At 42.4% G+C, this 13,853-nt stretch overlaps 1 protein-coding gene across 10 annotated transcripts in view; it reads right to left on the minus strand.

Moving 5' to 3' along the window:
• Window positions 1-1,796: 1,796 nt before the first annotated feature.
• Window positions 1,797-13,853, minus strand: part of ACTR3B (actin related protein 3B) — a 107,287-nt gene continuing 95,230 nt past the window's right edge. For 7 of the 10 annotated variants that reach the window (XM_033931646.1, XM_033931643.1, XM_033931649.1 and 4 more), the window contains 2 exons: window positions 6,025-6,108; window positions 1,797-2,570 (listed from right to left, as the gene is read on the minus strand). In XM_033931646.1, the coding sequence (XP_033787537.1) occupies window positions 2,475-2,570; window positions 6,025-6,108 (180 nt within the window). In that variant the 3' untranslated portion in view covers window positions 1,797-2,474. The remainder of the gene's footprint in view (window positions 2,571-6,024; window positions 6,109-13,853) is intronic. The other 3 variants (XM_033931644.1, XM_033931651.1, XR_004538183.1) reach the window with 2 other exon arrangements.

Consider the following 13,853-nt stretch of genomic DNA (forward strand, 5'->3'; position numbering starts at 1 on the left):
ACAAACAGGAGAAGCCATGGAGGTGTAGGAAAGCTGTTTAGGAGCTGACACTCTGCCAACACCCATGGAGACACAGTAAGCCTGAGATTGGGATTTAATTTCTTTATGCTGCCAGTTTGTCTCTTACCTGTTTGAAGCCAGTGCAGAAGCTCTCCTGGAAAGCCACATTTTGAGGCTTTCTGTAAAGCAGGAATGTATGTGTTTTCTGACAAACCATTTTGAATGTATTTCCTGTATGGTGATTCAGCTAGGAAATCTCGTTGGTCCTGCACAGCTGTGCCTGATTGCTACAGCAACGTTTAGAGGGACGTTTGCCTGATTTTGAACTCTGAATAATGCTGTGGTTCTTATGTGTTCTGGATTGTTTGATAAAAGCATTACTTACCTGAATATTACTGCTCTGGTGAAGAGGACTATATTTCTTAACTGATTAAAGTCCAGAAGCAGGGGACTGTACACAAGGCAGTGCTGTCCAAGATTCAACTGCCTGATTATATATTTTTGGAACCTTTTGATTTCATGCAATATAAGTTCATCCTGAACTACAGGGCGGTTGCCTGTATTTTGGTTTATTCAACCAGTGGTTGAAATAAAGTTTTTTTGTTTTGCCATCTCTGACTAAGATTCCTTTTTACTTTGCATACTTATAAGTTTTAGAAGGTGCCTGTTTTAAAGACCTGAAGGATCCCTTAGTGGAAAGGGACACGCTGGGTTAAAGCTTTGGTCACGTTCCCAGATGCTTGCCGTGCCTTACAGGAGCCTGGGTTGTGACAATACGCAGTATATAAATACATAATAAACTTGGACCAGAGGGGAAGTGGGAAGATCTACTTTCCTTAGGTCATTTGTATTTCTATTTTGCATCTGTTTTTCTACAACTATCATGGGTGAAAGGATTTAGATTTATCTAGATCTAGGTATGATTAATTAAGATCAAAGGAAAAGATTTTTGGCAATAAGGAAGTTGCTGCTGACACTGGGGCCCACTCATTTCTTCATTTTCCTTTTATGTGCATTGTCAAGGATTTGATGCTTTACTTACAAATTCTTTGACAGCTACGCTATCCACTCTTACCACAACACATTGCCAGAAGTTGTGGTAAGAGCGGATAGAGTAGCTGGTTTTAAGAAAGGTTTGGACAATTTCCTGGAGGAAAAGTCCATAGTCTGTTATTGAGAAAGACATGGGGGATGCCACAGCTTGCCCTGGATCGGTAGCATGAAATGTTGCTACTCCTTGGGTTTTTGCCAGGTACTAGGGACCTGGATTGGCCACCGTGAAAACAGGCTATTGGGCTTGATGGACCATTGGTTTGACCCAGTAAGGCTATTCTTATTTTCTTAGTAATGTCTTTTTTGCTAGAGGTATTCAGTAATGTAGGTCACAACAAATGATTTTGGTATATTATGGATTATCCTGCCCTATATCAAGTTTGGGTGGATTATAGCCAATATAGTTTTCTTTTTAATTTTCTTTTTTGTTAAAACTCCTTTGATTCTTTTTGGATCTCACTCCCTCTTATTAATGGGCTTTAACCTGGTTGCAAATTATCTTTGCTTAATGTTTTCCTGTCAAGTTGTATTGTTTGCTACTATGCATCTTTTCCTGTATTAAATTGGCAATGTTCGATTGTTATAAAGTGCAGTAAAAAAAAATTTTTTTAAGAACCTTTTTGTCACTTTGACTAGATTGTATGCTCTGTGGAGCAGATACCATCTCTTATGTGTATCTGTACAGAACTTTGCTAGCCTGGTAGCACTTGAGAAATAAGTAGCAGTAGTATAATTAATTAATGTTAGGTGCGATTTGCTTTTATTAAAGTACTACAATGTTGCATGTCATTTAAAATATAAATGCTGCAATAAAATTTAAACAGGAAAACAATTAAGATAAATATATTATAATCATACAATAATAGGTTAAAACATATCACTCAAAACTGGTATGGCAGAAACAAAACATCTTTGTTCTCAAGAAAACAGAAGGTCATAAAAAAAGAAATTGCGACATTTATGTCGTTACCTACTGGTTGTGCTTCATACGGGATTGTCAGTTATGCCATCAATACCATAAAATACAAAATGACCAGAATTATACATTTAAAGTGCAAGTTTAGAACATTTCATCAACAGAAAAGGATGAAACATACTTTTTTTTCCTTCTTTTATAGGGCAATAAAATGCAGCAATTGCACTGTCCTGTCTTTTCTTACAAACAAGCTTGGCTTATTTATGAACTTCTTTGATCTACGACGTCTTCATTAACTAGAAGGTGACATTTTAGGAATATACTAGGCTTAAGACACTTAGCACAGAAATGGCTTCTACTGAAATGCTTCTGAGCCGCAGGCAGCAGTGCTGTCCCATGCTTTATATACTACTGGGCGCAAGTTTCCCAAAGCATGTGTGCCCTTATCGCAGCACCATATGGCCATCTTTCCTTCAGGCAGAAGAAGTTGTCTACACGTGTGAAATTATGACATGATTCCAAACACAGGATTATGACGACAAATACTTGGCCCATATTCTTCGTATGCCTTCTTAGTGTGACAAACCTGGAAAAATTCCGGCTAAACAGTAAAATCAAAACCAAAGAGAGAGAAAAAAAAAAAACATGAGCATATCGATATCAATTGAATAATACGATCATGTTCTGATTTTTTCACATTAATATTCATAATTACATAAAAGCAGGTGTCCCAAAATAATTTTGGCATGTAGATTTAAATCATCAAAAATTAAATTATTTTAAACTTCATAAACATTTGCCTTAATTTGTAATTGATACAGGGGCTCATTTTCAAAGCACTTAGATAGACTTACAAAGTTCCATAGGTTACTATAGAGCTGATTTACATAACAAAAACGTGCAAAAAGCTACATAAGTGGCAGATGGACCTTTTTTTTTTTCTTGAAAACAGCGAAACCCATTTTGTAGATGTTTTTCTATGCTGGTTGTCTACACTGTGTCTAGATTTCAAGGGGGTGTGTTTGGGGCATGTTTTGGGTGGGACTAGGAAAAGCTTATGATTTGGATACTTTACTGCACAATGGAACATTGTAAAAAAATGTCCAGTGCAACAACTTGAGAGCCGTTTTAATAAATAAGTGCCAAAATGATGCCCAAACTGACCAAGATGACCACTGGAGTGATTAAAGAGAACAACAAGAAAAAGCAAGGGGGATGTCTTTTCAACCAATAATAAAGTCTTTATTTAAACAAAAAGGTCCCAACAAGGATCCCAGTTTTGGCATTTAGAAGACGCCTTCTTCAGGGAACACTTTCGCTTTCACAGCATTTAGAATAGTAGAGCCTGCCTGCAAACGGGCCTTCCTGTTGCCAACTTTTTTGACCCTGCGGTTGTTTTCAGCAAAGTGTCCCCCGAAGAAGGCAAATTTTAAACGTTGAAACTGGGATCCTTGTTGGAACCTTTTTGTTTCAAAATGGCCACCAGGATGGTCTCAGGACTCAAGGATCTCCCATACTAGGAGCGGCTAGGGAAGTTACAGCTCTACTCACTCAAGGAACATAGAGAGAGGGGAGATATGATCGAGACATTCAAGTATCTCATGGGCCGCATCGAGGTGGAACAAGATATCTTCTTTTTCAAGGGTCCCGTGGCAACAAGGGGGCATCCGTGGAAAATCAGGGGCGGGAAACTGCACGGTGACACTAGGAAGTTCTTCTTCACTGAAAGGGTGGTTGATCGCTGGAATAGTCTTCCACTTCAGGTTATTGAGGCCAGCAGCGTGCCAGATTTTAAGGCCAAATGGGATAGACATGTGGGATCTATCCACAAAGATAGATAGGGAGGGTCATTGGGGTGGGCAGACTTGATGGGCCGTGGCCCTTATCTGCCGTCTATTTCTATGTTTGAAAATACATCCCCTTGCCTTTTCTTGTTGTTCTGTTTGCACCCTAAGGCAAGAGGCTCTTCTGCCTGTCTGCCTGTCTGCCTGTACTGGAGTGATTAAGGCTTGTCCTCAACTTACTCCCCCCCCCCCCCCCCAGTGGTCAATGATCTCCTCCTACTCCTCAAAGATGTGAAAGAAACAGTACATAACAGCCTGTTTGACTGCTTCAGATGTTATGGCCAGACCTATTAGAATAGCAAGCAGGTTCCTGGAGTAGCCTAGTGGTCAGTAGTGTGGACTACAGAGATGAGGACTCAGGCCCATTTCCCATTCTTGTGGTGGAATATATGAGCCCTCCAAAACCTACTATACCTACATATAAGTGACACCTTCAGACATAAGGGCTAGTATTATAGTTTGCAGTTGTGTACAGCAGGTTTTGGAGGGTTCACCATACAATATAAGGGGGTTACGGTGAGATGTGTACCTGAGACTTTTTATGTGAAGTTCACTGTACATGGCAATGCCCCACTGCTCTGCTGAGATATCGGTGTGGCCAATCTACTAAGAATGATGGCCCCTCCTACATCCCAATGGCTTGTGTGTGTTTTATTTTTCTCTTTTTTTTTTCAAAAATGTGTCTTATTTTCTTTCAAAAATGGTTCAAAAAGACAGATTCATTGAGCACAAAAACATCTAAGAAATGGCCATTTTTGAAACAAAAAGATAGTTTTCCTATTTTGAAAATGGTTATTCACTACTCAGTTTTTAGATGTTTTTCGCAAAACAATCAAAATCAGATTTAGACGTCATATTGAAAATGCCCCTCCAAGTAACTTTGTAAAGCTATGCTTTGAAAATATGCCACATCTTCTGAATTTTAATTTTTCTAAATATTTCTTATATATCACACAGGATTGGTGATGTTAAATTTGAAATTAATAAATAAAAATTTTAGAAAAGGTTTCATAAACAAAACTTTATAACTAGGGGCTCCTTTTACTAAGCTGTGATAGCGGTTTTAGCGCGTGCTTAGTGCAACCAGAATTGCCGCACGCTCTAGACGCTAACAGCAGCATTTAGCTGGCATTAGTTCTAGCCACGTAGCGTGGGTTTAATGTGCGCAAAAAACGCTATTGCAGCTTAGCAAAAGGAGCCCTAGGGCTTCTTAGCTTAGGTATTTACAAACTGCATAGTTAGCTAATTGGGGGTTATTTGAGGTAAGAAAAATATCAGTGATTATTGATGTTTTCACACCACATAAACAATGATTCCATTGTATAAGGTATGTTTGTGTCACTTAGGAATCGTCAGTGTAGAAAAAGGCAGAAAAACTGAGTGAAGAATACAAGTCAGGGGAGGTGTGAGAAGAAACTAGGGGAAGTAGTATTTTTCTAGTCTTTATTTAATAAACACCTATTTTAGGAACCCTTATACTAAAAAGCACTAGACTCTGGACATACTGCATTTTAAAATGGGAATGTCACTGCAGCACATACTAGTTGTGCTACCTGAGGGGTTAATGAGGGAGCACTTACCACCTCCAATTTAGGAGATGCTAGGTTCTCCCATGATAACACTGCCTTATCAGGTTAGCACACGCTAATCGGATAGCACAAGAAAGCCTCTATAAAAATATTTTTTTTTTAAAATAGTTACCATGTTTAGTGCTCAACATCAGGGAAATTACCGCAAAATGCTAACATATCTTGCTGTAAGCCTTTTTTCATGAGCTAAGCAGGTGCTAGAGCTTAATACTCTTTAGTAAAAGGGCCCGTTAATTTGTTTGCATTGGGGGTATTTTATTGGTACTCAATGGTTCAAACCACTGAAGGAGGAGTGGCCTAGTGGTTAAAAGCTTCACCACGAGAGGACAGATTGAGACATCCAGGTTTTACTTCCATTGAAAGCAATGTCTCAAACCATCCTCCTTTTTCTGGAGTCATATGGTAACCCTACCCTGCTCCTTGTGACTCTGGAAAAGTCATTGACTCAAGTACCACAGTTAGATTCTGAGCCTGCTGGGACAGATAGGGAGAATATTTAGAGTACCTTATTACCTTTCAATGTATTGTAAACATTGAAGCTTTGCGTTTAATAAATCTCAATTTTTAAAAACCTAAAATTGCAAGAAGTTGACATAGGAAAAAGAAATTATTAAAACTGTACCGTTGAAGCAAGCATGGATCCTCCAAACCAAACTGCATAGCGTTGCATATGGTGAGCTATCACTTGAACATCAATGGGTTTGGGCTGAAAAATACAGTGATGCAGATTACATAAACATCCCAGAGTGTGCTTCTTATGCTTTGACCCAAGTGAAAGCAATCCCATAGTCAACATTCCTTGAAAGTGATAATTAAAAATACCCCAGATCTTCCCACTGGATTAGAGAGTCCCCCAGCCTCTTTCTTGTCTCTCTTTCACTTGAATTCCAGGTCTGCAAAATTATACTCAAAGGTTTCTGCTATCCTGACCCTCCCCACAGAAAAAAATGGATGTGGTGCTTAGTTTGTGTATGCCTCAAACAGAATTAATGCCCAGGGGTTCTCTCAGCACAGTCCTCAGGACACACTTAGCCAGTTAGAATTTTAGGATATCCACAATTAACACACAAGAGATAGATTTGCATACAATGGAGTTAATAGTCATATATTCATTGTGAGTATCCTGAAAACCTGACCGGCTAGGTGTTATCCAAGGACTGGGTTGAGAACCACTGCTCTAGATTAATGTGGAGAGGCATTTCCGATATAACATCCAAATTCAAGTTTGGATGTTTTATGAAAGACACACAAAAACCCAGTAGCAAACATGGCCATTTTCGAAACAGAAAAACCATCTATCTTGTTTTTTTTCAAAAATGGAAAGGTTTGGCAAAAACATCCATCTGCCCCTTTAGGCTGCTTTTTGGACATTTTTCGTTTTTTGAAAATGAGCCTCATAATGTGCTAGTTATATCTAACTGTTCAGACACCCTTGAGCTTTTTCATTTTAACCAAAGATTTGAGTGAATCTATAGAACCACAGTGTTAGTCTACTTGAGTATGTGGAAATACAGATCCACAAATAACCTGCAAGTTTTACCATATATACTTGAATATAAACCCATCCAAATATAAATCGAAGTAACCCTTTTTCCCCCCAAAAGGTTGACCCAAATATAAACCAAACGCAGCAGTCACATGAGGTTACTGTGGGAACTCACATCAGCCATTTTGAATAGTGAGTCTGCACATGGCAGGACCATAGAAGGATCGCTCTTGCCCTGGCTCACCATTGGACAGTGCCAGATTTAGACTTGGTGAGGCCCTAGGCCAGGGGTGTCGAACTCAATCAGAGAAGGGGCCAAAATCTAAAATCCAGCCTAAATCGCGGGCTGAATGGTTTACTGAACAGTCATAAACTGACAATGTTAACCAGAAATGTGAATTTAAAATGAGTGGAACAATCTTTTCCTTAACAGTGCTGTTAACCAACTCACATGTTATCAAGCAAAACAGTAATATTGGTATCAAGCAAAACAGTAATATTGGAATGTACCTAAAATGCTCATTGTTTTGTTTTCTGGCTAGATGTCTGACACCGTTTTCCCCGTATCAATGAGTCAATGTTCGGTTTTATTTCTTGGGCTGTAGCAACCCGCAAAACAGCATGGAGGTTGTCATCGGTAATGCGTGATCTGTGCTTGTTTTTGTTCAGATTCATTATTGAAAACATCTGTTCACAAAGATAGGTGCTCCCGAACATGGATAGAATACGGGCAGCATGAAGTCGGAGCTCTGGCATTGAGTCAGGGGGCAGTAGAGGGTAGAAGTCCTCAATTTCAACATCCTGAAACCTTGATTTCAGGCCACTGTCAGACTGAAGCTCGATTATCTCCATCTGAAGGTGATGGGGCACATTGTTGACATCAACTGTAAAAGGATTGGCAAAGATGTCAAAGCCTGAGTGCTGTGTTCTAAAGTCAGAGAAGCGCCGCTCAAATTCACTTAGTAAACGGCTAACTTTGGTAGCCAGCCGACTGCAAGGAAAAGTACCAGAAATAGTGGTTGAGATACTCAAACAAACGGGAAAGTGGGCAAGATTGTCCTGTTCCAGTTGGGACTTCCATAGTTGAAGTTTACGCTGGAATGCTGTGATCATGTCAGACATCTTCGTGATGACTTGTTTGCGTCTCTGCAGCTTCAGATTCAGTTGGGCGAGATGCTCGCATATGTCACACATCATAGCAAAATCACATAGCCAGGCGGGATCCGACAGTTCAGGCAAGGGCTTTCTTTTACTTTCCATGAAAAGAGCAATTTGTTCTCTGAGCTCAAAAAATCTTTTGAGGACTGCGCTCTTGCTCAGCCATCTTACTTCTGTGTGGTATGGCAAGTCTCCATGCTCTGCACCCACCTCCTGTAAAAACTGCTGGAACTGGCGATGATTCAGGCCACGTGCCCTTATAAAGTTAATAGTTTTAATGAATGTGGTCATTATGTCATTCATGTCCAGAACTTTTCCACACATAGCCTCTTGGTGGATAATGCAATGATAAGTAATCAAGGGTGTGTGGCAGTGACTTTTTTGCATTCTTTCCTTCATTAGTCCAACCAAGCCTTTCTTTTCTCCGCACATTGAAGGTGCGCCATCGGTAGTTAGCCCCACCAACTTTTCCCAGGGTAATTTAAAATTATTTATAGATTTCTCCACAGCCTCAAATATATCTCTACCAGTCGTCGTCCCATGCATGGCAGCTACATCCAAAAGTTCCTCAGTGACAGAGAGGTCGGTCTTCGTAGCACGTATAAAGATGGACAGCTGCGCTGTATCAGTGTTGTCTGTGCTTTCATCGATAACAAGTGAAAAAGCGAGATAACTGCATGCCTGTTCGGCCAGCTGTGATGATAGATTTCCTGAGAATTCTTGAACTCTGTCTGCAATGGTGTTTCTTGACAAACTGACAGTTTGAAAACTCTGTATCTGTTTTTTTTTACATAGTTCCCCCCCCCCCCCGACGTCCGATTCACCCCAAGCAGGACCGCTCGCACGCACCTGCACCCCCACCCCGAAGGACCGCCGACTCCCCGACTCCCAACACGATCGGGGCAAGAGGGAGCTCAAGCCCTCTTGCCCCAGCCAACCGCGGCACCCCCGACACGATCGGGGCAAGAGGGAGCTCAAGCCCTCTTGCCCCCCCGACTCCCCGACACGATCGGGGCAAAAAGGAGCCCAAGCCCTCTTGCCCCGCCGATTCCCCAAGTCCTCCTGGCCCTGGCGACACCACACCCCCCCCCGCTAGTTGTTCGGGCCAGGAGGGAGCCCAAACCCTCCTGACCACGGCGACCCCCTACCCCCACCCCGCACTACATTACGGGCAGGAGGGATCCCAGGCCCTCCTGCCTTCGACGCAAACCCCCCTCCCCCCATCGACTGCCCCCCCCAAGAACCTCCGACCCCCCTGGCCGACCCCCACGACACCCCCACCCCCCTTCCCCGTACCTTTCTGTAGTTGGCCGGACAGACTGGAGCCAACCCCGCCTGTCCGGCAGGCAGCCAATGACGGAATGAGGCCAGATTGGCCCATCCGTCTCAAAGCTCCGCCTACTGGTGGGACCTAAGGCTCCCGTGTCTATTCTGATTGGCCCAGGCGCCTTAGGCCCCACCAGTAGGCGGAGCTTTGAGACGGATGGGCCAATCCGGCCTCATTCCGTCGTTGGCTGCCTGCCGGACAGGCGGGTTTGGCTCCCATCTGTCCGGCCAACTACAGAAAGGTACGGGGAAGGGGGGTGGGGGTGTCGTGGGGGTCGGCCAGGGGGGTCGCGGGTCGGCTGGGGGGGCAGTCGGAGGTTCTTGGGGGGGGCGGTCGATGGGGGGAGATAGATAGCAAGTACGGCCGGCGAGATCACAAGCCTCCTATGTCACCGCGCGTCATTGTGATGGAACGCAGCAGCGTGCAGTGATGACAGCGCGGTGCGGGCCACATTGCAAGGCCTGGCGGGCCGGATTTGGCCCGCGGGCCTTGTGTTTGACACATGTTCCCTAGGCTATATAAAAAGCTTGGAGGCCCCATGTTAATAAGTAACACCATATCGTATATCCTAGAAACAATACATTGATATATTACAGTACATACAGTACAGTACATATATAATGCTGACAAACATATATAATGCTGACAAACAATGAAAAATCTGAACCATGGTCCAACCCATGCAGAGTACCCCAAGGATCACTTCTGTCACCCATGCTATTCAACCTATACATTGCCTCCCTCAGCTTCCACCTAGATAAACTAGACTTAACCTTTTACAGCTATGCAGACGACATTACCATCCTCCTTCCTTTTGACCAACCAATACCCTCCATGACAGACACAATACACAGAACACTCGAAATAATAGCAACATGGATGAAAGAACACAAACTAAAACTAAATCCAGACAAAACAAACTTCATTCTACTAGAAAACAGCAAAACCACAACCATAACAAACTAATCATAAACTCTATCTCATACCCCATTCAACCCATTTTAAAACTCCTGGGAGTGCTGATAGACAGACGCTATACCATGCAGCCACAAATCAATAAAACACTAAAAAAAATAATTTGCAGTTATGAGAAACCTAAGGCAAGTTCGAAAATTCTTCGACAGAAAACAGTTTCAACTTGTGGTACAATCCCTAGTCCTAGGACTAATAGATTACTGCAACATACTATATCTCCCATGCTCAGCAAACATGATAAAACAACTTCAAACAATACATAACACAGCCCTAAGACTTATCTACTCGCTGAAGAAATACGACCATATCACAGAGGCATACCTCGAAACACACTGGTTCCCAGTCCAAGCGAGAGTACTCTTCAAATTCTACTGCCTACTATTTAAAGCCATAAATGGAGACAGCCCAGAATACTGGAATAATCGACTAATTCAATCCTCCTTAACCAGACACAGGAGAACCCTCACACCATTCACGTACTCGCCGACAAAAAACGTCAAACCAAAGAAACTTTATGACAACCTCCTAGCTATTAAAGCTGCAAAACTGGACCACCAACTCTCCAACCTACTAATCACGACCACAGACTTCAAAACCTTCAAAAAACCTTCAAAAAAGAAACAAAAACCCTATTATTCAAAAAATACATTAAACTAAACTAACACAACCAGACTTGACCCAAGCACCACCTGTAACACTCCTTGATCCTTCCCATCTTAATAAAGTTCCAGACTACCTCTTATGTATCTCCAATCGACCCAATACCTGTAAACTGTAATAACTGTAATAATGTAATACGCTTTGAACCGCGAGGTAATGGCGGAATAGAAATCACTAATGTAATGTAATAAGAAATAACAAACATATTCCACTGCAACTGTCCCTGATGCCTTTAAACATACTGTTGGCACACTCTTCCTCATAAAACCTTTGCTGGACTCCAACTATTTTCCCATCTCCCTCCTCCCCTTCTTATCCAAGTTGCCTGAACTTCCTCTCTTCCCAAGCTATTCTTGATCTGCTTTCGACCGCTGCATTCCACGGAAACTGCCCTTACTAAAGTTTCCAATAACTTGTTGTTGGCCAGATCCAAAGGTCTCTGCTCTGTCCTCATCCTTCTCGATCTGTATGCCACCTTTGATACTGTTGATCACCACCTGCTCCTTGATACGCTGTCCTCGTTGGGATTTCTGGGTTCTGCTCTCTCCTGGTTTTCTTCCTATCTCTCCCATTGCAACTTCAGTGTATTCAACAGTGGTTCCTCCTCCATAGCCTTCCTGCTATCGACTGGTGTATCTCAAGGCTCTACCCTGGGACCACTCCTTTTCTCAATCTATACTTGCTCACTTAGAGCACTGATCTCCTCCCACTGCTTCCACCTCTATGCTGATAACTCCCAGATCTACCTCTCTGCACCAAATATCTCTACTGAAACCCAGACCAGAGTCTTAACCTGTCTGTCTGACATTACTGCCTGGATGTCTCACTGCCATCTAAAACTGAATATGGCTTAAACAAAGCTGCTTATCTTCTTGCCTAAACCCACTCTCACTGCTTCCCCCATTCTAGGTCTCTGGGGATAACACTCTCATCCTCCCTGTCTTGTCTGCTTGCAATCTCGAGGTCATCTTTGAATCCTCTCCTTCGCTGTCCAGATACAACATATCGCTAAATCCTGCCACTTCTTCCTCTATAATCTTACAAAAATCCTACCCTTCCTCTCTGAGCACACTACCAAAACCCTTATCCATGCTCTCATCACCTTGCATTTAGACTACTGCAACTCGTTACTCTCAGGCCTTCCACTTAGCCATCTCACTCCCCTCTAATCCGTCAGAATTTGGCTTCACAACTCATATTCTGTGAAAGCCACTATACTCATGCTACCCCTCACCTAAAGTCACTTCATTGGCTTACCATCCATTTCCGAATACAATTCAAACTCCTCTTACTGACCTACAAATGCACTCACTTAGCTGTCCTTCACAATCTCTCTTCACTTATCTACCTCTATGATCTTCCCCGCAAGCTCCACTCAACTTGTAAGTACCTCCTATCTGTAAGTACCTCCTCTACTTGTAAGTACCTCCAACTCAAGACTCTGTCCCTTCTACCTTGCTGCGCCATATTCTTGGAACAAGTTGCCCAAATCCCTATGGTAGGCTCTGTCTCTGGCAGTGTTCAAGGTCCAGTTAAAAGCTCACCTCTTTGAGAGTGCTTTCAACTTCTAACTCCTCACCTTGAGTTCTGCATCCCCCAACCCTATATGTGATGTCTGTCTATCCAAGTTAAATTGTAAGCTCTTCTAAGCTATTAATTGTCAAAATGTACAGTGCTGGGTGCACTTTTCAGTGTTATATAAATGATAAATAGTAGTAGTAGTTGTTTGCAAAATCAGAAAACTAAATTCATATAACTGGTAAGGATCCCCAAGCCCCACCAGTTAGAAACTCCCAAAATCTCTCCTGCTGCATACCTTTTAAACAGCTGATCTTTGCGAGCAGCGTAATTGGCACATGCTGCTCATGCCTGCCCCGCAGCCTTCATTCTGACACAATTTCTTGTTTTGTATAGGTGGAATATATCAGAAGGAAGACTGTGGGACCAGTGCAAGCAACGTGTATCAGTCACACTGCTGGTGAAGATTGGCTCTCTAAAAGGTATGCAGTGGTGGGCTTGAGACACTGGAGTGCCAGGGGGCAGCAGATCATCTGGGTGGGATAGGGGTAGCTTGAGATGCCAGAATGCAAGGGGGTCAGATAACCTGGTGGGAGAGGGGAAGTCTGAAACACAGGAGTTCCGGGGCAGGAGCTATATTGCCCAGGTGGGAGAGGGAAAGATCTGCTCACCAGACCTGGGCCCAAAACCACCCAAAATTGGGTGTCTGCCTCTGAGGAACAGTAGGTTTTAGTGGGATTTGAAGTGATCCTCATATAATGTTAGGAGGTAACAGTGGGATGTTACCTAGGACCTTTTTTTATGAAATCCACTGCAGTGTCCCTAGGGTGTTTCACTGCTCTGCTAGGATGTCTGTGTGGCTAGTCTACTAAGAACCTATGTAATCCGCCTTGAACCGCAAGGTAAAGGCGGAATAGAAATCACTAATGTAAAGTAAAAGTAAAGTAAACCTAATGGCTTGTTTTTGTGTGGTTTTCTCTTGGACTCTTTTTTTGGAGGGGAGGAGGAATGGTCCTAATTGGTGTACTGGGTTCAAAAGCATCTAGCAAATGGTAATTTTTGAAACAAAAAGTTGGATGTTTTTCTGGTTTGAAAATGGACATTTTCTCTACTGAATTTTTGGATGTTTTTCCTAAAATGTCCAAAATTGGATTTAGACATCATATTGAAAATGTCCCTCTTTACATATTGTACATTGCCTTGAATACATTTCTTCATAAGGGCAATTAATAAATCATTTGTTTTGCACTGACATTTATCATAGTTCTGTCATACGATTGTTCCACAGTGCTGTTAACTGTATATTTCCGATATTGTTTCAATTTGC

The sequence above is a fragment of the Geotrypetes seraphini genome, chromosome 2, assembly GCF_902459505.1.
Source record: "Geotrypetes seraphini chromosome 2, aGeoSer1.1, whole genome shotgun sequence".
NCBI lineage: Eukaryota > Metazoa > Chordata > Amphibia > Gymnophiona > Dermophiidae > Geotrypetes > Geotrypetes seraphini.